Here is a 23,217-nt window from a genome sequence, read left to right as displayed (position 1 = left end):
TAAAATTGGCTAATTTCCTGATTTTTGATGAAGTTTTAAATAAAGAGAGGGGTCAAAATGTTTGCAGATTTTGAGCATCTGCTATTTATTTTGTATGTACCTATATTGAATTTATATGTTAAACTGATCCTGCACTCTAAATTTTAAAATGGTATTTCACTCCACATGCACTCTAAATTCTATAATGAGCTTGTATCCCTTCCCAATGTTTTTCAAAGTGTTTGTGCGAAATCAACTAAAAAAAGTAGAATCTTCCTTTTTTTTTTTTTTTTTTTTTTTTTTTTCTTTCAAGGGATGGTGGTTTAATTGAAAGTCTTCATCAACAATACCTGACCTGATTATTTATTAAAAAGTGCAATAGCTAAAGATACTAAAATAATTTATTTTTTTATCTTATTTAAAAAAAAAAAAAAAAAAATTGAAATGAAATCCACCAGGGTACATTTCGATTTCTTTGAGCAAGTCAGTTGTTAATAGTTGGAAAAAAAAAGAATAGATTACTTTGTTTCTTTTTGAAATTTGACAGGAATTTGGAAGCATTTAAAGTGTAATTTTTGGCTTTGAAATTCTTAGTAAATACACATGTATTAAAAGATTAAACGTTTTGGAAGTTATTTATATTTAATTTTAAAAACAGATTTTTAAACAACATTAGATTAACAAAATTATAATTGTATAACTATTTGATTCAATAAATATTTTAAGTACAAAATAATGTCATAAGATTCAATTTTTAAAATCCAATTTAAAATTAATAGTTTGATTTAAAAAAAAAAAAAAAAAGTAACAAATTGTATGTAAAAAAGATAAATAAAAATAAAAAGATACTTAAATTAAGTTATCTTATCTGTTAAAAGAAAATAACAACCTGCAATCTTTTTTCTTTTTAAAAAAAAAAAAAAAAAAGTAACAAATTGTATGTAAAAAAGATAAATAAAAATAAAAAGATACTTAAATTAAGTTATCTTATCTGTTAAAAGAAAATAACAACCTGCAATCTTTTTTCTTTAAAAAAAAAAAAAAAAAAGTAACAAATTGTATGTAAAAAAGATAAATAAAAATAAAAAGATGCTTAAATTAAGTTATCTTATCTGTTAAAAGAAAATAACAACCTGCAATCTTTTTTCTTTTAAAAAAAAAAAAAAAAAAGTAACAAATTGTATGTAAAAAAGATAAATAAAAATAAAAAGATGCTTAAATTAAGTTATCTTATTTGTTAAAAGAAAATAACAACCTGCAATCTTTTTTTTCTTTTTTAAAAAAAAGAAAAAGATTGTTTAAACTATCTTGTCTCTGGCCTGATTTTCTATTTGTTTCTTATACTTTAACTAAAAGAACATTTCTATATGTTAATATACACTACAGGGTGGAACAATAAAATTCTCACCTTAAAGAAAATAACACTACAGCTTTAATTTAAAACTTCTATTGAAAAAATCAATTCATATATTGATTATGTAGTAGAGCTAACATCTATTTAATCTAGCCGCCTTCAGCCTCAATCATTGCCTCCATACGAGTCCAAAACAGGGAGCATGCCTTTTCCACAAGTGCTGGTGGGAGCTATGACAGTGATCAGGCTGGCTTTGGTGTCGTGGGAGGTCATGTTGATGATGTTCTCGATGTATGAGCAAAGTAGTCTAGCAGGTTCAGGTCGGGGGACGAGGCAGTGAGAGAAGGGTACAAAGTTGTTGAACATCTGAAGCCAAGCCTGAGTCTCTTTGGACTTGTGGACTGGCATTGAGTCCTGCTGCCACACCCAGGGTCTGTCAGCTAATTGTATCAGGGGACCCCCACGCTCTTCAGCACGTCCATGTATATTATGGTATTGACTAAGCCAACTTTGAAGATGTGAGATAGCATGATGTGACTCACTTGAAACCGCACCAAAGACCACAACCGTGCCCAGAAACTTTGTTTTCATCACCCTGGGCATGTCCCTGTTATTCGTAGCAATCCAGTGATGCATTTTGAGGGTGCTGGCAATAGTACCATTGTCATAATTTGGATTGGTACAGAACATGAGTTATACAGCGGCACATCTTCGATCTCGCTCGTTGAACATTGTCAGTTTCAGACATGATAGAAGGCTCCTATCGCTCTTGGGATTTGTACACAAACTGGCCAACTATTAGATGGTTTGCGACAAAAAAACAAAAAAAAAAAAAAAAAACAACTGGCTTTTATCAAACGGAAATGGAATCCTGCTGTTTTTCTAGGGCAACAATTTTATCGTTCCACCCTGTATGAATATGGTATCAATAGAAAAACAGAAATCTGTATTTGAAATCATGATCACAATCGTGATCATGATGATCAGCAAATTTTTCTAAGACAGTAAACGACCAAGTTCTCTCCAATTCTCTCTCCTCTGATCTTGAGTACGGAGTACAATGGGGAAAGGAGTGGCTGGTTACTTTTAATGCATCTAAAACCAAGCTTCTCTCTTTACATCATCAACATTCTAATCCACATTTGTCATCAATTGAAATGAATGGCTCTCGTCTTCAGGAGGCCTCAAGTTTTGACAAGCTTCTGGGCTTGACCATTACTCCTGATCTTAAATGAAACACGTATATCAAATCTGTTGCCAAGGCCGCTGGAAAAATGGTGGGATCTTTCTATCGGTCCAGTAGATATCTCACTGCTGATGCTATTCTCTATCTATATAAGAGCCAGGTACGTCCAAGGATGGAATACTGTTGCCACATCTGGGCAGGAGCTGCTAGAAAGGACTTTTCCTGCCTTGATAGAGTTCAAAATAGACTTCGTAGCCTTGTCGGAGATGTCCTTTTCTCCTCCTTGCAACCTCTATCTTACAGAAGAGATGTTGCGAGTTTGTCTCTGATGTATCGTTATTTTCATGGAAAGTGTTCAACTGAGCTTCAATCTATGGTCCCCCCTCGCCAAACTTTCACAAGAAACCCTCGTCTAGCTGTAAACACTATCAATAATTTCCCCCGCTCTTTATCTGTGCCTAAACCTAAACGTAGATTCCATGAACAAAGCTTCTTTCTTAGAACTGCACGCCTGTGGAATTGTCTTCCGTTTTCCTGCTTTCCGGCTGACTACAATATGGTTGTGTTCAAGTCTAAAGTAAATAAGTTCTTGATGAGCCGTTCCATATAAGTTATTAAATTTACCAAATTTTCATTACTAATGATTACTATATTGACCAATTTCTACTGTACACTCTTTAACCCTTATCCTTGAGTGGCCTCTGGGCCTTGATAATGTGGTGATGCCTTTGTAAAAAAAAAAAAAAAAAAAAAAAAAAACAGTTTTATATTAAAGAAAAAAATGGATTTGTTCACCTAATTCCCTCTTGTGGGGAAAACAATAAATGGAAAAAAAAAAAAAATTCAAAAGGCAAGGGAGCAATAATAAAAAGAAAAAAGAAAATAAAAACTAGATGCGTAAAGTAAATTAATTTAGCCCAAATTTTGTTGAAAGGATAAACGTCAGTTGCTTTTTATTTCCCAAAGAAAGGATTAAATTACCTTTTGGGTACCAATTAAAACATGAAATATTAGCTATAAGTAAAAAGATAATACAAGAGACATGCATAAAAAGGGGGAGGGTCTTATTAAGAGGCAATCTGAACTCCAATCTCTGGTCCCCCCCCCTCGCCAATCTTTCATGAAAAACACCCGTCTAGCTGAATCCACTGTGAAAAATTTCCTCCACTCTATATCTGTGCCTAAATCAAAACGCGGATTCCATGAACAAAGCTTCTTTCTTAGAACTGCACGCCTGTGGAACTCTGTTTCTTCTGCCTGCTTCCCACCAGACTACAACTTGGATGTCTTCAAGTCCAATGTTAACAAATTCCTAATGAACCGCCCCCTTAAGTAAACACTTCATCAAATCTCCACACTAACGTAATGTACTTGCAATAACCCTTATCCCTGAGTGGCTTCCGGGCCTTGATAAGTGGTGATCACTGTAAAAAAAAAAAAAAAAAAAAAATCCTATTAAGCAGTTTTATAGAAAATTTATCGTCCAAACAGTAAGTGAAATAAAAAGAAAAAACGAGAAAAGTTCTTGCTTTTTTTTTTTTTTTTTTTTTTTTTTTAACTCAAAAAAAGAAACAATCTTGCTTGTAAATAATGCTGAAAAAAATTTTCATGTAAAAAAAATATAAAATCATCTTTTTTCTTCAAATGTCTTCCTTTCAGTCTCTCAATCTTCTGGGACCTTTTTGTCTTAATTTTTTTTTTTTTTTTTTTTTTTTTTTTTTCTTGAAATAGATGTAGGCTGTATGATGGCCTATCTACAAATCCAGAAGTGCAGTCTCAATTTGGATGGGATATAAGGAACATGAATCAAAAAGAATTTTTGGAAAAATGTTTTGGCAGTCAGCAACCCCTAAAAACTGCTAAAATAGCCATTTTCGGCTAAAATCGTCAAACTAACAAAAATTCGTAAATCCTCTCTCCTCCTTTGCATGCTCTCACCACTAGAATTATTTTTGCACGGCTTGCATAGCAAGAATTTATAACTAGCTTTGAAAAGCAATTTCACGATGAAAACCCAACCAAAAACTGCAAAATTAGGTCAAAATTTAACAATTCTTCAGTAAATTTGTACACTTTATTACAGTAACCACCCACTTGTTGATTTCATCACGGCTCTTATGATTGGGTTACATCAAAGAAGACGCTGCAAAATCATTTTGAGTAGTATTCAGTTCCGTTAATAAGGCTGCATAGGGGTATATCTTATAAGAAAAGTCTGAAAAAAAAAAATTAACATTCATACTTAGTGATAGGTTGCCAACATACTATAATGCAGCGATCACGATATTTTCAGTGTGCTACAAGGTAAACAGTGCCAAGATGACAAACACAGTCAGAAGGTATTCCGATGCACTCCTCAACATGTGGGAGCGTGCGCGTGGGAGTGGCTGTGATTTATTGCATTGACAAAGTGGCTCATCACTACTTCAACCATGTCATCGCTAATCGAAATAGAAAGCAAAAATAAAAGGGGGGGGGGCGCCAATCACTCATAGTGAAGTCAGAATGGGCACTCGACAAGGAATGAAGGGAAACCACTTTTACTATTCGCTAGAAAAGAGGTTCCCCCATAATTACTCTTCTCGACATCAGTAAAGATATATGGGCATATGGATTAGTGTTGGGACGATTCCTAATTTTTATACGATTCCGATTCCAGGAAAATATTGATTAACGATTCCGATACCAAGTACGATTCCGATTCCTAGGGAATTATTGTTTTGAAATATACCAGGTAGTTTTATACTTATGGTCTGTAGTTCCCAAATATGTTCCCTAACTTTGGAAGAGATATTTGGTGTCCACACCGTCGTGTTTTGGTTTAAATAAAATTATTATATAGTAAACTAAACGGAAAAATTAGCAAAATTTATTTTAGAGAAAATTTATTTTACTTAATTGGAATACAGAAAAAAAAACTCAAAGAAAATAGAATTTATCCTTCAGAGAAAAAACAAATAAAATAGAATTTATATAACAGAACAAAAACAAGAAAATTAGAGAATAAATTAACACGATTCATTATTTTGGTCCTCATAATTAACAGATTTAATGAATTAAATAAAAAATATAGCGGAAGAGAAAGAAAATATATACTAATTAAATATAAAAAAGATAAATATTTAATTTAATAATTTATAAATGAACGTGCGTAATGAAAAAAAACATACCACGTGACATGGCGCTGTAGATACAAAATAACCTTTCCAAAGTTAACGACCATATTTGAGAAATACCATTAATCGAAATTTTTGCGTTTTATACCAAAATGTAGGTATAGCGAAAAGTTACAATTAAAGGAATTTCAAAAACAATTTTTTGTTTGGCTATTGATAGTTATATTTGTGACGGCAGTTCTTCAGACCTCCATAATTCACAAAGAGTAGTTAACACCTATTGTTTTTTCTTACTTTTTCATTGCTTTTACACGTTGTTTCTAACGTGAAGAATAAGTTTAGCCAAACTAATTTTTAAATAGGGTATATCAAAGGAACACATATAAAAATGATACCACTATAAAAAACAAATGAAATACTAGATAAAATTGAGCAAACATAATTACCAAAATTACAGAAAAAGATAAAAAAAAAAAAATGGTGAAGTTTGTTGAGTGAAATGAATTATTGAAAGAAAATTAATTGAACTAATAGAAATGTTAAATAAAAAAATGTCACATTTCAATATTTTTTTTAATAATTAAATTCTCAGGGTTGTCGAAATTAAAAATTAAGTGATTTTTTTTTTTAATTAGACTTATTTCGAAGCTTGTTACCTTGAAAAATACATTTTAAACCCTGTTTTTTTTTAAATAAATTGAAAAAAAAACCGCAATGAAAAAATTTAATTGATAATTGAAACTTTAAAAACATATTAAACATTGAAAAATTACTTATCTCTCAAATTAACGTCCAATAAAGTAGATCCAGTCTTCATACAGGAATTCGGTTATAATAAATATATCTTTCCCAAACTTAAAAATCAAATCTTTTTCTTTTTTTTTTTTTGCTTTAAGAGTTGTTTTAGAGTGCTTTAAAATCGCCGGGGAATGCCGCTTAAAATTTTTAAGAAATAAATATTAGGAGTTTAGTGCCTTTCAAAGACGGTTATCCTAATTTATTATCATCATTTAGTTTCCTTTTTTCCTCCCCCTACACCTTTCCACGTGGTTCAGTAGTTAACCAGTGCTCCTGTTGCTGTCAGTCAGCTATCTTTACCTAAGTTTTAATTTCTAGTTAAAAGAATTTTTCATGAATAGAATCAGCATTTTTAAAAATTATTTTTTTAGTTGTATATATTGTATTTACTCTTTGAAGTTAAGGAGGGTTAAAAAAAATTGGTGACACCTAGATGGTGACGTAGGCAAAAAAAAAAAAAAAAAAAGACACTGCGATTTCGACCCTCACTAATAAAACTGCTCTGAGTGACTAGTTGGTAATTTTTTGTTCCTTTTCTTTTTTATTTTGCTCCTCCAATTCATTTGGATGCTTCATAGTTAAATGTTTTAACATGTTGGTTGTGGTCATGTTAGATGGTTTTATTCCTCGCGATATTTTAATTTGACAGACTTTGCAAATGGCTTTCAACTCATCATCTTCATCAACTTCAAAAAGTTTCCATGCAAGACTTTCTTTGGACTTTGAGGCCATATTAGAAAATTCAGTTTATCTGTAAACAAATAATTCACTATTAAATTTTGTTTTAAAACTAGTCACTTATTTGGATAATTAATTGAAAATAATCCGCTAAAAAAGACAAAAAGAAAAAATATAAAGGGATGGGGCGGTAAATTGTACCAACCAGTAGTTAACAAAAAAAAACTTATAGAATTTAATTTTTGAAACCAATGTATAAAAGTTTACATAATGAAATGCAACTATGCATTTTCTTTTGAATTTTTTTTTTTTTTGTTGACTGTGTTCAATTCACACATGGCTGATGCGGTTCAATATTGCTAAACTATAAGTCTTAAGTAAAATTCTATTTATAAATACTTTTTAAAATGAAATTATTTAATTAATCGTAAATATTATTTAGACATAAAAATTAATTGATTACAAAACCTTTTAAAAAAATATATATTAATTTCTTTTTCGTTCGGCAAAAAACTGCGCCAAACACTTTTTTTTAATTTTCAATTTAAAATTCTAGAAAAAAGATTATATTATTCTGCTTTTAATATAATCAAATTCAGGGTTTTATCTTTCTGGAGAAAAAAAACAAAAAATAATGGATTTTATTTCAATGAAATTAAAAAAAAAAAAAAACTTGACTGAATTGAATTAATTACCCTTAAATTAACGAAGGGGTTATTTAATAACTTTAGGTTTGGAAGAGATAGGTATGGGGTCGATTTTTTTGAAACTTCAAAAGAAGCCGACTACTGTCAAAATTTTGCGAAATAATACAATGTGATCAATTTCATTTTAGAGATATTTCTTTCAAAAGAAAAAAAAAGTATATTGTTCTATTAAACCTTTTACTGTTTAAATAATTTGACTTTGCTCGTTTTATTTTAAGAAAATATAAGTTGAAAAAGCATTTTCATTCACTATTAGAAGATTTGTCAGTAAAAAAAACAATCGCAAAAAAGATAACCGTTTTTTTATTTTTACTCGCAATGTAGAGCCCTGCATACTTCTTTTCAAGTTAACTCTTTTGTAGTTTTGATTACAATAGATCTGAATGAATGAACCTTGTAAGGGAGGGGCACTAAGCATTGCCCTGTTAATAATGAATTTCTTTGGTTTCTTTTTATAACATGCTACATTTCTCTCTTGCGGTTAGAAATATCAGGAATTTTTTTTTTCTTTTTTTCAACATCAGACTAAAAGAATCGTAATGAAGGAATCTGAAAATTAAGGTATTTTTTAACGATGCGATTCCGATACCTCCCAAAATACACGATTCTTACGATTAACGATTCCGATTCCGATTAATCGTCCCACCACTAATATGGATATATGGATAGATTGAGCAGTCAGGAAAAAGATTTTTATTCTGATCACAGAAACGAGAGAGTATGTTGTTTGAGTATAGAAATAGACAAGAAGTGGTTGAATAAGAAAGGGATTCGGAGAATGATCTGCCAATGACAGTAGATGACAACTGTGATGTTGATGATGGTGACGTCACTCAGGACTTATCAATTAACTGTTCGGATCTTGTCAAAGTCCCGTTGGATGACGTGGCCACCCAAACAAATACCTGGTGAGAACATCATATCCAACATATCAGAAAGCTGTGTGATTGCTTGCTGCTATGAAAACTGCAATTGTTACTGTTAGCGTGAACTGTATGTAATGTGTTGGTTAAAATAGCTATTCTAACCTTCAAACTTGTGTACGAGCATTTCTACAAACATACATACTACCTTTCTAAAGAGGATACCATTGCTAATGAGCCTGATTTTCACCACCTGTTACCAGCAGAAGATCAAGGACCTTAACCAAAACGACCCTGATTCAGCAACCAACGGGAAAAAATGAAAACTCCTAAATAATAAACAGATTATTCAGTGCATAAAAAAGTTCTTCCTTCTAAAAGAAAAATCAACAATTACAAGCAGTTGCTTGCTGTGTAGGAAAATTCAAATGCTGCTAACGCTTTGTACAACATTTCAAATTAAGTTAAGACTGGCCGAGAAATTTTTGCAAGCTTTTTTTTTTTTTTTTTTCCGAGAAATTTAACAATGTTTGGATTAATTTTTATAGTTTTCTTTGTGTTAATATTTTTGTTGATTTCCAATGATTACATCTTCCTTGCTTTCAATTATCTTAAGTGAATTGTGATTAATCCATTGTACTGTGGACTGTTGAAAGCAAGCCTAAATGTTGATAGTGGTTGAAGTGGTCGAGGGGGATTAATTGTAGGGATTCTATAGATGCTACAGACAAATTTGAATCAAAATATCCTGAAAACCCCTGAAAAATGCCACCGAAATTCCATTTTTCAGCTAAATATCCCATAACTAATATCCATAAACAAAATTTTAATACGAGGAAAGAGAATACGCAGACTATCATTTATCTACAGAAATCAGCAATATTTCTTCATTTTACCTTGAAATCCCAAGTTTTGCTGGTTTTGGGGGATACTAACCACTAAAAATTGGCTTTTAAAAAAACTTCCTTTCGGATCTTACTCAGGGCACTAATTGACACAAAAAAATGAGACTGCACTCATGAATTTTAAGATCGACCTTATTTTTGATCTACTTGAAATACAAAAGCTCCTTCTTTGAAGGGTTTTGAAATGATTCCACCTTTGGTATAGCCTTTTTGCTATGTAATTAAAGGTCTGAAATAATTTGCATTGATAGGGGCTTTTTGTCCTTTAAATAGAGGAGTGCCACAAAATATGTTGAAATTGTTCTGGTATGATGCTCTCATCATTATGAAAAAGCAAAAGAAACTTGTAGAGATTTCTTTTCCTTATTTTTTATTCCGAAGGAAAATATCTTTTCAAAATATTGGAGACAGCCGAAAACCTGGCAGGATTTACATCTATATTTCATGTAGATGCAGTTCAAGAAACTCTACCACTCGATTCGGAGGAGATTCAGGAATTGATGAAAATGGGCAAAGAAATCTTTTTCCTCAAACACTCCTCCTCTCTTTCCTTCACTCCTGTTCAGACTGCTATGAGGGCAATGATGGTTCTCCTTCCTCAGACACCTAGGGTTCTGTCCCCCCTCCCTCCCTTCCTCCCTCCCTCCCTCCCTCCCTCCTTGGGCGTCCGGAGTTTCGTCCATACCCCCTCCCTCCTCAGGCGCCCAGGGTTCTCCTCTTCCACTGGTCCAAATTCCCTATATATCGAGTGTTGTGTCAAGTAAGCAGACCAAAAAAGTAGTTTGGTAGAGACTATTCTCACATACAGAGCCACTTTCATATATACCTTTATTATTGGAATCTTAATTTTTTATTTTTCAGTTCCAAAATGTGTATTGAATATTAATATCGAGCAATCCCCTGATGCCGGCAACTTCACTCTTGATGGCAACTCTGAACGATGGTGGGATCAGACGGATTTGACGAAACTCATCATGGCCAACAACTGTTTGACAACTTTACCCGATGACATTCGTCTTCTTCATGCATTGCAAGTGCTTGATGTAAGATTTCAATTTGTTGTTGTTTTTTTTTTTTTTTAATGCTGTACAATGTGATCGTTCGATAAAATGTAGGGTTGTCCTGATACGAGTCTAAACCTCAATAATTAGCTCAATAATTTTACAAACTAAACAAAATAATTACTATTGGAACCAGTGGAAATTAGATGGAATGAGAAATATATTTAATTAGCAAAGCTGATATTATTCTGGAGAGAGCAAAAATTTAGTTTTTGGACAAGAAAAACCCATGACCTGCAACAAATATGAGTTTAACATTTCTATGAAAATAGTGTCCACTGTATTTTAAATATAGAACTGGTCCAAATGAGATAAATTAATAAATACTCAGAAAGCAATATTGTGCTACATAGTTCAATATAAATAATAAAATTACATTGGAAGAGACAATCTTTAATTTGCTCTTTCAGTCCAACATCTCTTGGCAGACAATGGTTTTCTTTTTTGCCCTGTTTCTTTCGAATGTTCCTTTTTTATGTAATATTTCGCTGACTTCTTTGTTCAGTAAAGAACCACTGCACATTGGAATTATGAGTTACTACGCAACATAATAACCATGATCATGTATTATGATATTCGAAAACAAGGCTGCATCAAAGGGAGGTCACAGATGAGGCTTTTTTTTCTTTTCATCCAATGTTATTTGTTTGCTTTATGATTGTTTCATGTTGCTCACTAAGGAGATTGCATTAAAAAAATACTCACTTGATATTCATATTTTAAAGTCGTGTGTGTATACATATATTTTGAATTGAAAGCTGTTGAATTTCAAGAGTTTCCAATAGGTAGCTAATCTGTGTAAGTCCTGGAGATGGAAAAGGTTTTGGTGGGTTGGTGATCACAGAGAATAAAACCGTTCTCATATGTACATGAAATTTTAATAAAATTCAAATCGTACATGTAAAACAAATCTTAATAATTCATAACACATCAGAGATCAGGCTAGATTTTTCTTTTGATAGTTAAATCAATAAAAAAAGCTTTCTTTCCTTTTTCTTTCCTTTTTCTTTCCTTTTTCTTCTTCCTTTTTCTTTCCTTTTTCTTCTTCCTTTTGACTTTTTGTTTCTTTTTCCTTTTGTCTTTTTGTTTCTTTTTCCTTTTGTCTTTTTGTTTCTTTTTCCTTTTGTCTTTTCGTTTCTTTTTCCTTTTGTCTTTTTGTTTCTTTTTCCTTTTGTCTTTTCGTTTCTTTTTCCTTTTGTCTTTTCGTTTCTTTTTCCTTTTGTCTTTTCGTTTCTTTTTCCTTTTGTCTTTTCGTTTCTTTTTCCTTTTGTCTTTTCGTTTCTTTTTCCTTTTGTCTTTTCGTTTCTTTTTCCTTTTGTCTTTTCGTTTCTTTTTCCTTTTGTCTTTTCGTTTCTTTTTCCTTTTGTCTTTTCGTTTCTTTTTCCTTTTGTCTTTTCGTTTCTTTTTCCTTTTGTCTTTTCGTTTCTTTTTCCTTTTGTCTTTTCGTTTCTTTTTCCTTTTGTCTTTTCGTTTCTTTTTCCTTTTGTCTTTTCGTTTCTTTTTCCTTTTGTCTTTTCGTTTCTTTTTCCTTTTGTCTTCCTTTTTCCTTCCTTTTTTCCTTTTCCTTTTTTCCTTTTGTCTTTTTCCTTTTTCCTTTTTTTTCTTTTTGTAATTATAAATTGTTGATAATAATTCACTTAAATTTCTAAGTGTGAATGCTATAAATATTTTTATAATATTATGTGGTTTATTCCAAAGACTAATCTTTGGCATTTATAATTTAAGTACAATTTCAGGCATGTGCCCTGCCAGCTCACATGTATATGGCATAATCTAGAGGTTTAATTTTCACAGACTTCCCCCATTAAGCTGTATTTTGGCAATAACATGGTGAATGCTGTCTTCAAAGTAGTCTATTGTGTTTGGTTTATCAGCATAGATATGGGATTTTACATATTCCCAAAGAAAATAATCTAATAGGCTTAAATCATCACATAAATGAGGTGGCTAGTTGACAGGTCCTTTTCGTGAAATTGTTCATTCATCAGATGCTTCTTTCAGTAAATTGATCGCATTGTGCGCAATGTGGTATGTGGCTCAGCCCTACTGAAACCACATGATGAATTGCCAAACCAAGCTGAACTTGAAATAATCGATAGTTGCCAAATCTGCAATCAAAGAAAATAAAGTTGTCAATTTAAAGTTTGTCACCCCTTAAAAAAAAAAAAAAATGTATATAAAGAAATTTTTTTAAATTTGAATAACACTTTGCCAAAAAATTCTTCTATTCATTTAAATGTATTCCTCTTGTCTGGTGACACTGAATGCTGTTATCAGGTTAAACAAATAACATTGGATTAAAACAAAAAGGTCATAAGTATTATTTTGCTCAATGTTAAAAATATTGAGCTAAAAATAACAAACATTAAGATTGAATAACAGATGCTATTGAAAAATGGTGCCGGTTTGCAATCAAACTCCTTGATTTAAGGCGATATTCACCCAGGATGGATTGAGCTAACTCCTCTCGTAGACCGCACTACATTTTGAATAAATGCAGACCACATGTGACAGTCCGCAGTGACCACGATAGTGATGTGTAGCCAGTTCCAGAACCAGCATCAAACACTGGATTGGAGCTAGGTTCGTTGTCAGCTTTGATGTGGTGTGTAACCACATCTTTCACTGGCCTCCTGGGCATCTTCACCAATTTTAGAGTGGCAAAGATGCCCAGGAGGCCAGCTTTGTGGGTGTTCATTGCATATCTTTAAATCACACTACCCTGAAAAATAGCGATTTTTGTATTTTAAATAAGTTCTAAGCCATTTTTGTTTTCTAGCGATGTAGTTTTATAGCAAACAAGTAAATTTTCTGTATTTTTTTTTTTTCCTTTTAATTTCATGTTTTAATTACTACATCAATATTATTATGGGACCCACTATCTTGTCCTTTCCGCTTGCAAAACTCATATTCTGCAAAGCAAAAAAACAATTTTTCTCTCGAAAACAACCAAACCAAACACCATGAATAAATATTTGAAAATAACAACTTGAAGCATAAAAACTTTTTTCCAAAATTACTGGATTTAAATAACCTGAAAAGGGTTGATATGCCATAAGACTAAACAACCAAATCAACCTTGCTTATATTTTTTTTTGTATTAGAATATGGAAATACAAGAAAGGTTGAATGTTAATGAACCGTATACTTGGTGCTTCCAGCGCCCATAATACTGTCGACTCGACTCATTATTGGCACTCTATTATGAAAATTTGTTCAAATAATTCTGTTCTTTGTTGATTTTTTTTTAATGAAAATATTTGGTGTTTCTGTATTTAAATAACAAAGAAATATTGAATTTCAAGCAAAACTAATGGTACTTACGTAATTGTCATGTCACAAGTAGTAACATATCCAAAAATTGCAGAAAATGATAAGGTAGAAAATTAATTAACCATGAAAAAACACATTTGTAAAATTTACCGATTTGGTTTCAAAATCTTCTGATTCAAATTGGAGAGTTAACAAGGGAGGTAATTAAGTTTTCAATTTCTCGGAAATCTGATCCCAAAATTCAGTTATTTTTTATAAAAAAAATTTTTTTTTTTAAATTAACAAATTATGTACATGTTTATTTTTGTTTTCTGAATAAATTCTGTCTACTATAGTGTTTCAACTGAGTTACTTCACCTTTGCTTATGTCACATGACCTAATGTCTGCCTCGTTTTTCATGAATAATTAATTTTCTACCTGATCATTTTCAGTAATTTTTGGGTCTGTTACTATTTGAGACCTGACAATTATGTAGGTACCATTTGTTTTACTTAAAATCCAATATTTTTTCATTATCTATAAATATAAAAGCAAAAATGTATGTATGTATGTGTGTTCGCTTTTTCTGTGTGTCTACAAAAGGCTTCTTTCAGAGAAGCGGTCGCTCGCTTCACAACTTTTTATATCACATATAAATCGTAATATCTCACAGTTAACAACAAAGCTCGCCTGTCTATTTAATTTGCTCGATTTCGGGAAGATAAATATTCAATATTTGTCGCTCGCCGCATGTGGGTTAGTCTTTTTCCTATAACATCTTGGGGGGGGGGAGCGTTCAGCAGTAAATGAATACTATCCCGCAGTCAAACTTGACCTCATTAACTCATTAAACGAGCACCTGCTAAATCCAAGTTATTAAAGAAATTCAAACGTGTTTCCGTAAGCATGTCGCGGTGGGGCAATGGTTAACGTCGCACGTTTTTTTTTTTTTTTTTCACAACTTTGCCTCAACGGTTTGGGTTCGATCCTCATACTAACTTTTTTTTTTTTTTTTTTTTTAACTCCCCCACACACCTTCAAACACCCGGGCAACGCCGGGTACCCCTCGCTAGTTTAAATATAAAAGCACCAGATATCCTCTGAAAAATATCTGCCAAAATCTAAAACTTTCTTCATCTTTATTTAGGTTCATGACAATAGCTTGGAAAGACTGCCAGATACAATTGGAATGCTACTCGATTTACAAAAGCTTGAACTAAGGTAAATTTTATTTTTCCTTTTTTATATTTCTTCTTGGTCATTATCATATTTAGTTTAATGTCTTGTTTTACATGCTGGCATGGGTTGGACAGCTTTTAGAAATTGACTTCCAGACTCTTATCTTTCACAAAATCTTTATTCCCTTTTCTCTCACATTCAATCCTTCTCTCTCTCTCTCTCTTTCTCTCTCATGTTTTCCTTATTCTTTTCTTATCAACTGGCCCTGCTATCTCAACTTTTCTACATTTACTAATTCAAGAACTCTCATCTATTCTTTCAGTTTGACCAAACTAATAAAGTCTCCTGGTTTGCACATATCTCTGTGCTTATACACTATGGCAGATAAGTGAAAATCACATTCTAAGTAAAAACTGTTTGAGATACTTGCATATCATGCAAAATTAAATCTTCCTTAAAACTTAGGAAATGTTATCAAGTAGAATTTTAATTAAAAAATAAAAATGAGTTTTTCTATTTTGACGATTCATTGTTACTTGGTTAAATGACACTGACTTATCTTCCCCTGTTTTATGGAACTTATGTTCTTATTAACGGTGGAGAGACAAAATGAACTAAAACTGACTTTGATTTTTAACTAGCGTGGGTGCCTGACATTGCCTGGGTGTTTGGAGGTGTGTGTTTAGCAAAAAAAGAAAAAAAAAGTTGTAGTAGGCAGGCAGGCTCGAACCCGTGACGCAAAAGTGGAAAAGAAAGTGAAAAAAAATCTGACGTCTTAGCCGATGTCTCCATGACGCAACCAGAAGTCACAAGCGTTGAAATCAACCAAAGTCAATCCAACAGTGACAATGACTTGCTAAAATGTCAGCGAAAAAAATCTACCCCTCCTTGTACAAAACTGTTAAGCTTAAGGTGAAGGAATTAATGTTTTTGGCCAATTTTTCGATATTTGTCATCCGAGACGTCGAGCTTCAAAATGATGCTGATCTTGTCAGGATCCGTTGCCTCTGTCAAAATTTTTTGCGAGACATACATACATACATTTACACAAAGAAGAGATTTATATTATAGACTAGCGAGGGGTACCCGGCGTTGTCTGAGTGTTTTTCGGGGTATGTGAAAAAAACCCGAAGCGTTGACGACGTGCAGTTGGAAAATAGTAAAGTGTTAAAAAAACAAACAGGTGCGCGTTTTTGATTGACGTGACGGCGATAGGTATTCAGCAGTTCCGATTTTGTGCGGGACAGTTTTGAATAAATCGGTTTGTTTGTTTTTAAAAACCCGCTCCCTGTTTATTAGGAGGAGCGAAATGAAAGCTACAGTCTGATATGACAAAGTCGACATTGAACAAACTGACTTTCGGCCTGTGATTAGAGTCGAGTTTCGCTTTTTTTTATACCGAAAACCGAATGTAACGCGTGCCGATGCGGGGAAATGTGGAATAATTAACGTTTGAAAGTCAATAAAATTAAATAGACAGGCGAGCTCCGTGGGTAATTCTGAGATATAACAATTTATAGATGATATAAAAAGTTTTAAGAAGTTGTGAAGCGAGCAAGCGCTTCTCTGAAAGAAGCCTTTCGTGGACATCGAGGAAAAGCGAACATACATACACACATACATTTTCGCTTTTATATGTATAGATATAGGCTAGCAGGGTTGCCCGGCGTTGCCTGGGTGTGTGTTGGGTGAGGGGGATAGATAAAAACAACCCTGTTTAAAAAAGAAAAGGTTGCCTGGGTGTTTGGAGGTGTAAAAGAAAAAAAAAAAAGTTTGATTAGGAAGGTAGGCTCGAACCCAAAGCCTTGACACGAAGGTAGAAAAAAAAAGGGGGAAAAACCCTGACATCTAACCAGCTCGGCCACAAGGGGAGAGGAAGTGAAATTAATTTAATGTTTATAAAGTAAAATTGACAGGTGCAAGAATTTAATAAGGTCAAACATCACGCAACTTAAGTTTGGCACTGCAAGCCAGTTTCTGCGTATTTGTTTGTTTCCCCCCACCAAATGAATTGACAGTTTCGCTTTTTTATACTGAAAAGCAAAACGAAGACAGGGCGATTGAGAATAGCACATAAAAGTTGGGCAAATTAAAGTTAGACGCGACCCCCTTCGTAACTCATAGATATTATAATTTAGACAGTATATAAAAAGTTTTAAGGAGTGACCCGACTGAGCGCCCCGTAAAAAAAGTCTTTGCTGGACATGCACAAAAGTACACACACACACACACACACACACACATTTTCGCTTTTATATATATATATAGATGAAAATTCTACTTGGTAATTTTTCTTAATTTTTGGTGTAGATACCTACATTTGATATGCAAGTATATCAAGTTTCTCTGCTAATTTATTTGTAAGTGTGATTTTCACTTCTGCCCCTGTCTTTATGTACTGTGTAGAGTTAATGAGATTAAAACCTGTCTTAAAACTCATTTCTTGTGCATCAAATCCTTCTTGTACAGGGTGGATCACATAAAAGTAGTCTGATCTCTCTAATCTTTCTCTTAACGCCCAACTGACACCACAAAACAAAATTCTTTTTCCAACAAGATGACGCTACATGCCATACGTCTCACAGATCACTGACACGAGTTCATGACATGTTTATGGAAGAGAGAATAATAAGCAAAGGGTTATGGCCACCATGTTTCCCGGATTTGTCATGTGATTTTTATCTTTTGACAAAGATACACTTATCAAGGCTCGGAGGCCACTCGAGGATAAGGGTTAATGGGTATACATTAGTCAATGTGATTATAGCGTTTTTAACATAGGTGTTGGGATTTTTGTAAGTTGGATTATATAGGAGTATGGTTCATCAAAAACTTATTTACATTGGACTTGAAGATAATCAAATTGTAGTCACCTGGGAAGCAGGCCAAAAGAAGAGAGTTCCACAGGCGTGTAGTTCTAAGAAAGAAGCTCTGCTCATGGAATCTACGTTTAGGTCTAGGCACAGATAAAGAGTGTGGGAAACTATTGGTGGTGGTTCTGGCCAGACGAGTGTTTTTCGTGAAAGTTTGTTGACGAGGGACATATAGATTGAAGGTCAGATGAGCACCTAAACAAAAAGTTTATACTAATAATCCTCATGGTCTAGATCAACTAAAGAAGAACATTACCAATGCTATCAGGAGAATCACCAGATAAGATCTACACACAGTATCTGCAAACATTGTTAAATGTGCTCCTAAATACATTGATGCCAACGGGGAGCACTTTCAGCATCTTTTATAAAACTACAGGTGATGTAAACAATACTACAGGTAATGTAAACAATAAGACCATGTTCCTCCTCTCAATATATAGAGATAGATTTTTTCTGAGTTACTTCCAAGTGAGCCGCTCTGTATCCTTTCTATTCCTCACTGGCTTGATTTTACTTCTATACACCTGCCTGGACAGTGCTTTACAAATTTATGTTTAGTCAACTTTTGACAAGTAAATATTTTCATTTACTAGACAAATAGAAAAGTTACTAGCCAAACCCACATTATTTTTTGAAATATGATCTCTTGGTTCCACGAGACAAGTATGTACATCATAAAGATTTTAAATAAGTGTAATCTATATATTTATAAAAGTGAAAGTGTCTGTCTGTCTGTGTGTGTGTCTGTGAACATTTCCCTACACAATAACTCTGTCAATTTTCAGTCTACAGACTCGAAATTTTATATACATGGTACTGAGATTTGGGAAAGTCTTTGGAATCCGTTTTCGGCCAGAAATTCTGTTAAGGGGTCAAAGTTCAACGATTTGACCTTTGACAATTCTACCGAACTTCTCCAACAATTTTGGGTCTAAACACTTGAAATTTGGTTCCTTGGACATGGATCTAACTTAACTTGATTTGATTCCAAAACAATAAATGTTAAGGGATCATAATAGGTTTTTAAAAAATTTTTTTTTTTGCTCAACATACACCTCCAAACACCCGGGCAAGGCTGGTTCTAAATATGCACTGAATTTTATGTTGAAACTTGAAAGTATAAAGAATTTTTTCAGGTGCTTCTTTAAACAAACTTTTTTTTAACTGAGTATATTATTCTATTAAACTTTTATTGTTTAAATAATTTGACTTTGGTTGTTTTGATTTAAAAAAAAAAGTTGAAAAGACATTTTTTTCCACTTGGTAATGAGAGTTGGAAGATTGTTGGTGTAAAAAATAAATTTATCAAAAGATAAGCGTTTTATTATTTTTAGTCACCACTTTGTAAAATCGCTCATAGATGCGACTGTTCTACTTGCAACAGAAAGCCCTGTTGGATAGTCTTCCTGGAAAATCTGTTCTGTTACTTATTTACTCATCATGTTTAATGTTTGTGCAAAAGTTTTTAAAAATTCTAAGGCGTAGTTATTGAGAAAAGTGCGAACGGACAAGAGTGAATTTACAGGTCCACCTTCCTTTGTTTGGGGGGACCAAAAACGTCTATTTTATTTAATGAAATTTGCCATATATATATATATATATATATATACACTCAAATAACATTATAAATAACACTGTAAGGCTGGGCGAATACCGGAACCAGGGTCCGGAAAACCCTTCCACAATGCAACCTGATAAAAACATATCCTAGGACCAATATATCCCAGTACATGGGGAAAAATATGCTTCTTCAATTATATTTCACCCTTTTATTTATGAAGCTTGATGTATGTTAAATATAACTTACAAATAAGACAAAAAATCTATATTCCAAATTCCAAGATGTTATTCATCGTACAGTTTTTCTTTTAGCATGTTTATATATATATATATATATATATATATAATTTTTTTTTTTTTTTTTTTTTTTTTGTTATATAATTTTGAAAGTTTTCTCTTTAAAATTTTAGCAATATTTGATATGTTAATAAATCTTAGTTATTATTTTGATATTTTAATTTCCTCAGTCGGAATCAACTGACCACCTTGCCAAGTTCTATAAAAGAATTAACCAACTTGACAGTCCTTCGTCTTGACACAAACAAAATGTCTAACATTCCTGATGAGATTGGGGATTTAACAAATTTGGAAGATTTGGTAAGTGTTTATTTTATATATATATTTTTTGCTTGTTTACTGTTCTGGTTCCTTTTAGTTGTTAAAAAATATTAGTGTGACCTTGAAATTTAATTCTCTTTAATATATCTCTAACTTTGTAGATTAGTTTGGTATTTCACGTATGCTTCATGAGATGCAGTTTTGAAAATGATGGATAGTGTTTGATGTATAAAATGGTGTTGTTCTTCTAATATTTCATTAATCAATTTTTTTCTCTATCAGGAATTACTCCGAGAAAAGGAAACAAATGAAAAATGTTTTTTTTTGCCTCGGATTAATTCTGGATGAAGAATGCAGGATGTTTGAAATATTGAATAATAATCAAGAAAAATTATTAAAAACTTTGTTTTGCATTTCAATGTTGATAACTGGATGCAAGTGATATAACTTTGGTTTCCATAAAATGATGTTTATCTGAAAGGAGATAACAAAGAGTAAAGACTTGCTTTCCTTTTTAATATAAATGATTTAATTATTTTTGAATGATACTCTTCCTTCTCCTTCCTATTTTGGTAAGCAAAAATAATATAAGTGGTAAAACACAAATCTAAAGAAATAATTTGGATAAAAACGCTTATATATAATCTATCTATCTATATCTATGTATATCTATCTCTATCTATCTATCTATATCTCTCTCTATCTCTCTCTCTATCTATCTATCTATCTCTATCTATCTCTCTATCTATCTATCTCTCTATCTATCTATCTCTCTATCTATCTATCTATCTCTCTCTATCTATCCCTCTCTATCTATCCCTCTCTATCTATCCCTCTCTATCTATCCCTCTCTATCTATCCCTCTCTATCTATCCCTCTCTATCTATCCCTCTCTATCTATCCCTCTCTATCTATCCCTCTCTATCTATCCCTCTCTATCTATCCCTCTCTATCTATCCCTCTCTATCTATCTATCTCTATCTATCTCTATCTATCTATCTCTATCTATCTCTCTCCATCTATCTCTCTCTATCTCTCTCTATCTATCTCTCTCTATCTATCTCTCTCTATCTCTCTCTATCTATCTCTCTCTCTCTCTCTATCTATCTCTCTCTATCTCTCTCTATCTCTCTCTATCTATCTATCTCTCTCTATCTCTCTCTATCTATCTCTCTCTATCTCTCTCTCTCTATCTCTCTCTATCTCTCTCTCTCTATCTCTCTGTATCTCTCTATCTCTCTGTATCTCTCTATCTCTCTGTATCTCTCTATCTCTCTGTATCTCTCTATCTCTCTGTATCTCTCTATCTCTCTGTATCTCTCTATCTCTCTGTATCTCTCTATCTCTCTGTATCTCTCTATCTCTCTGTATCTCTCTATCTCTCTGTATCTCTCTATCTCTCTGTATCTCTCTATCTCTCTGTATCTCTCTATCTCTCTGTATCTCTCTATCTCTCTGTATCTATCTATCTCTCTGTATCTATCTATCTCTCTGTATCTATCTATCTCTCTGTATCTATCTATCTCTCTGTATCTATCTATCTCTCTGTATCTATCTATCTCTCTGTATCTATCTATCTCTCTGTATCTATCTATCTCTCTGTATCTATCTATCTCTCTGTATCTATCTATCTCTCTGTATCTATCTATCTCTCTGTATCTATCTATCTCTCTGTATCTATCTATCTCTCTGTATCTATCTATCTCTCTGTATCTATCTATCTCTCTGTATCTATCTATCTCTCTGTATCTATCTATCTCTCTGTATCTATCTATCTCTCTGTATCTATCTATCTCTCTGTATCTATCTATCTCTCTGTATCTATCTATCTCTCTGTATCTATCTATCTCTCTGTATCTATCTATCTCTCTGTATCTATCTATCTCTCTGTATCTATCTATCTCTCTGTATCTATCTATCTCTCTGTATCTATCTATCTCTCTGTATGTATCTATCTATCTCTCTGTATGTATCTATCTATCTCTCTGTATGTATCTATCTATCTCTCTGTATGTATCTATCTATCTCTCTGTATGTATCTATCTATCTCTCTGTATGTATCTATCTCTCTCTCTGTATGTATCTATCTCTCTCTCTGTATGTATCTATCTCTCTCTCTGTATGTATCTATCTCTCTCTCTGTATGTATCTATCTCTCTCTCTGTATGTATCTATCTCTCTCTCTGTATGTATCTATCTCTCTCTCTGTATGTATCTATCTCTCTCTCTGTATGTATCTATCTCTCTCTCTGTATGTATCTATCTCTCTCTCTGTATGTATCTATCTCTCTCTCTGTATGTATCTATCTCTCTCTCTGTATGTATCTATCTCTCTCTCTGTATGTATCTATCTCTCTCTCTGTATGTATCTATCTCTCTCTCTGTGTGTATCTATCTCTCTCTCTGTGTGTATCTATCTCTCTCTCTGTGTGTATCTATCTCTCTCTCTGTGTGTATCTATCTATCTCTCTGTGTGTATCTATCTCTCTCTCTGTGTGTATCTATCTCTCTCTCTGTGTGTATCTATCTCTCTCTCTGTGTGTATCTATCTCTCTCTCTGTGTGTATCTATCTCTCTCTCTGTGTGTATCTATCTCTCTCTCTGTGTGTATCTATCTATCTCTCTGTGTGTATCTATCTATCTCTCTGTGTGTATCTATCTATCTCTCTGTGTGTATCTATCTATCTCTCTGTGTGTATCTATCTATCTCTCTGTGTGTATCTATCTATCTCTCTGTGTGTATCTATCTATCTCTCTGTGTGTATCTATCTATCTCTCTGTGTGTATCTATCTATCTCTCTGTGTGTATCTATCTATCTCTCTGTGTGTATCTATCTATCTCTCTGTGTGTATCTATCTATCTCTCTGTGTGTATCTATCTATCTCTCTGTGTGTATCTATCTATCTATCTCTCTGTGTGTATCTATCTATCTATCTCTCTGTGTGTATCTATCTATCTATCTCTCTGTGTGTATCTATCTATCTATCTCTCTGTGTGTATCTATCTATCTATCTCTCTGTGTGTATCTATCTATCTATCTCTCTGTGTGTATCTATCTATCTATCTCTCTGTGTGTATCTATCTATCTATCTCTCTGTGTGTATCTATCTATCTATCTCTCTGTGTGTATCTATCTATCTATC

General features: G+C 32.8%; 1 protein-coding gene across 2 annotated transcripts in view; it reads left to right on the top strand.

The window, feature by feature from the left end:
* The window catches only part of LOC145287796 (leucine-rich repeat-containing protein 40-like), an 89,660-nt gene that overhangs the window by 5,912 nt on the left and 60,531 nt on the right, over positions 1-23,217 (top strand). For both annotated transcript variants that reach the window (XM_080135638.1, XM_080135637.1), the window contains exons 2-4: positions 10,448-10,629; positions 15,048-15,121; positions 19,983-20,112. In XM_080135638.1, the coding sequence (XP_079991764.1) occupies positions 10,448-10,629; positions 15,048-15,121; positions 19,983-20,112 (386 nt within the window). The remainder of the gene's footprint in view (positions 1-10,447; positions 10,630-15,047; positions 15,122-19,982; positions 20,113-23,217) is intronic.

Source organism: Euprymna scolopes, chromosome 11, assembly GCF_053919585.1.
Source record: "Euprymna scolopes isolate OS-2025 chromosome 11, ASM5391958v1, whole genome shotgun sequence".
In the NCBI taxonomy this organism is placed as follows: Eukaryota; Metazoa; Mollusca; class Cephalopoda; order Sepiida; family Sepiolidae; genus Euprymna; species Euprymna scolopes.
Note: the sequence above shows the minus strand (reverse complement) of the source record. Positions and strands in the feature narration are given on the sequence as shown.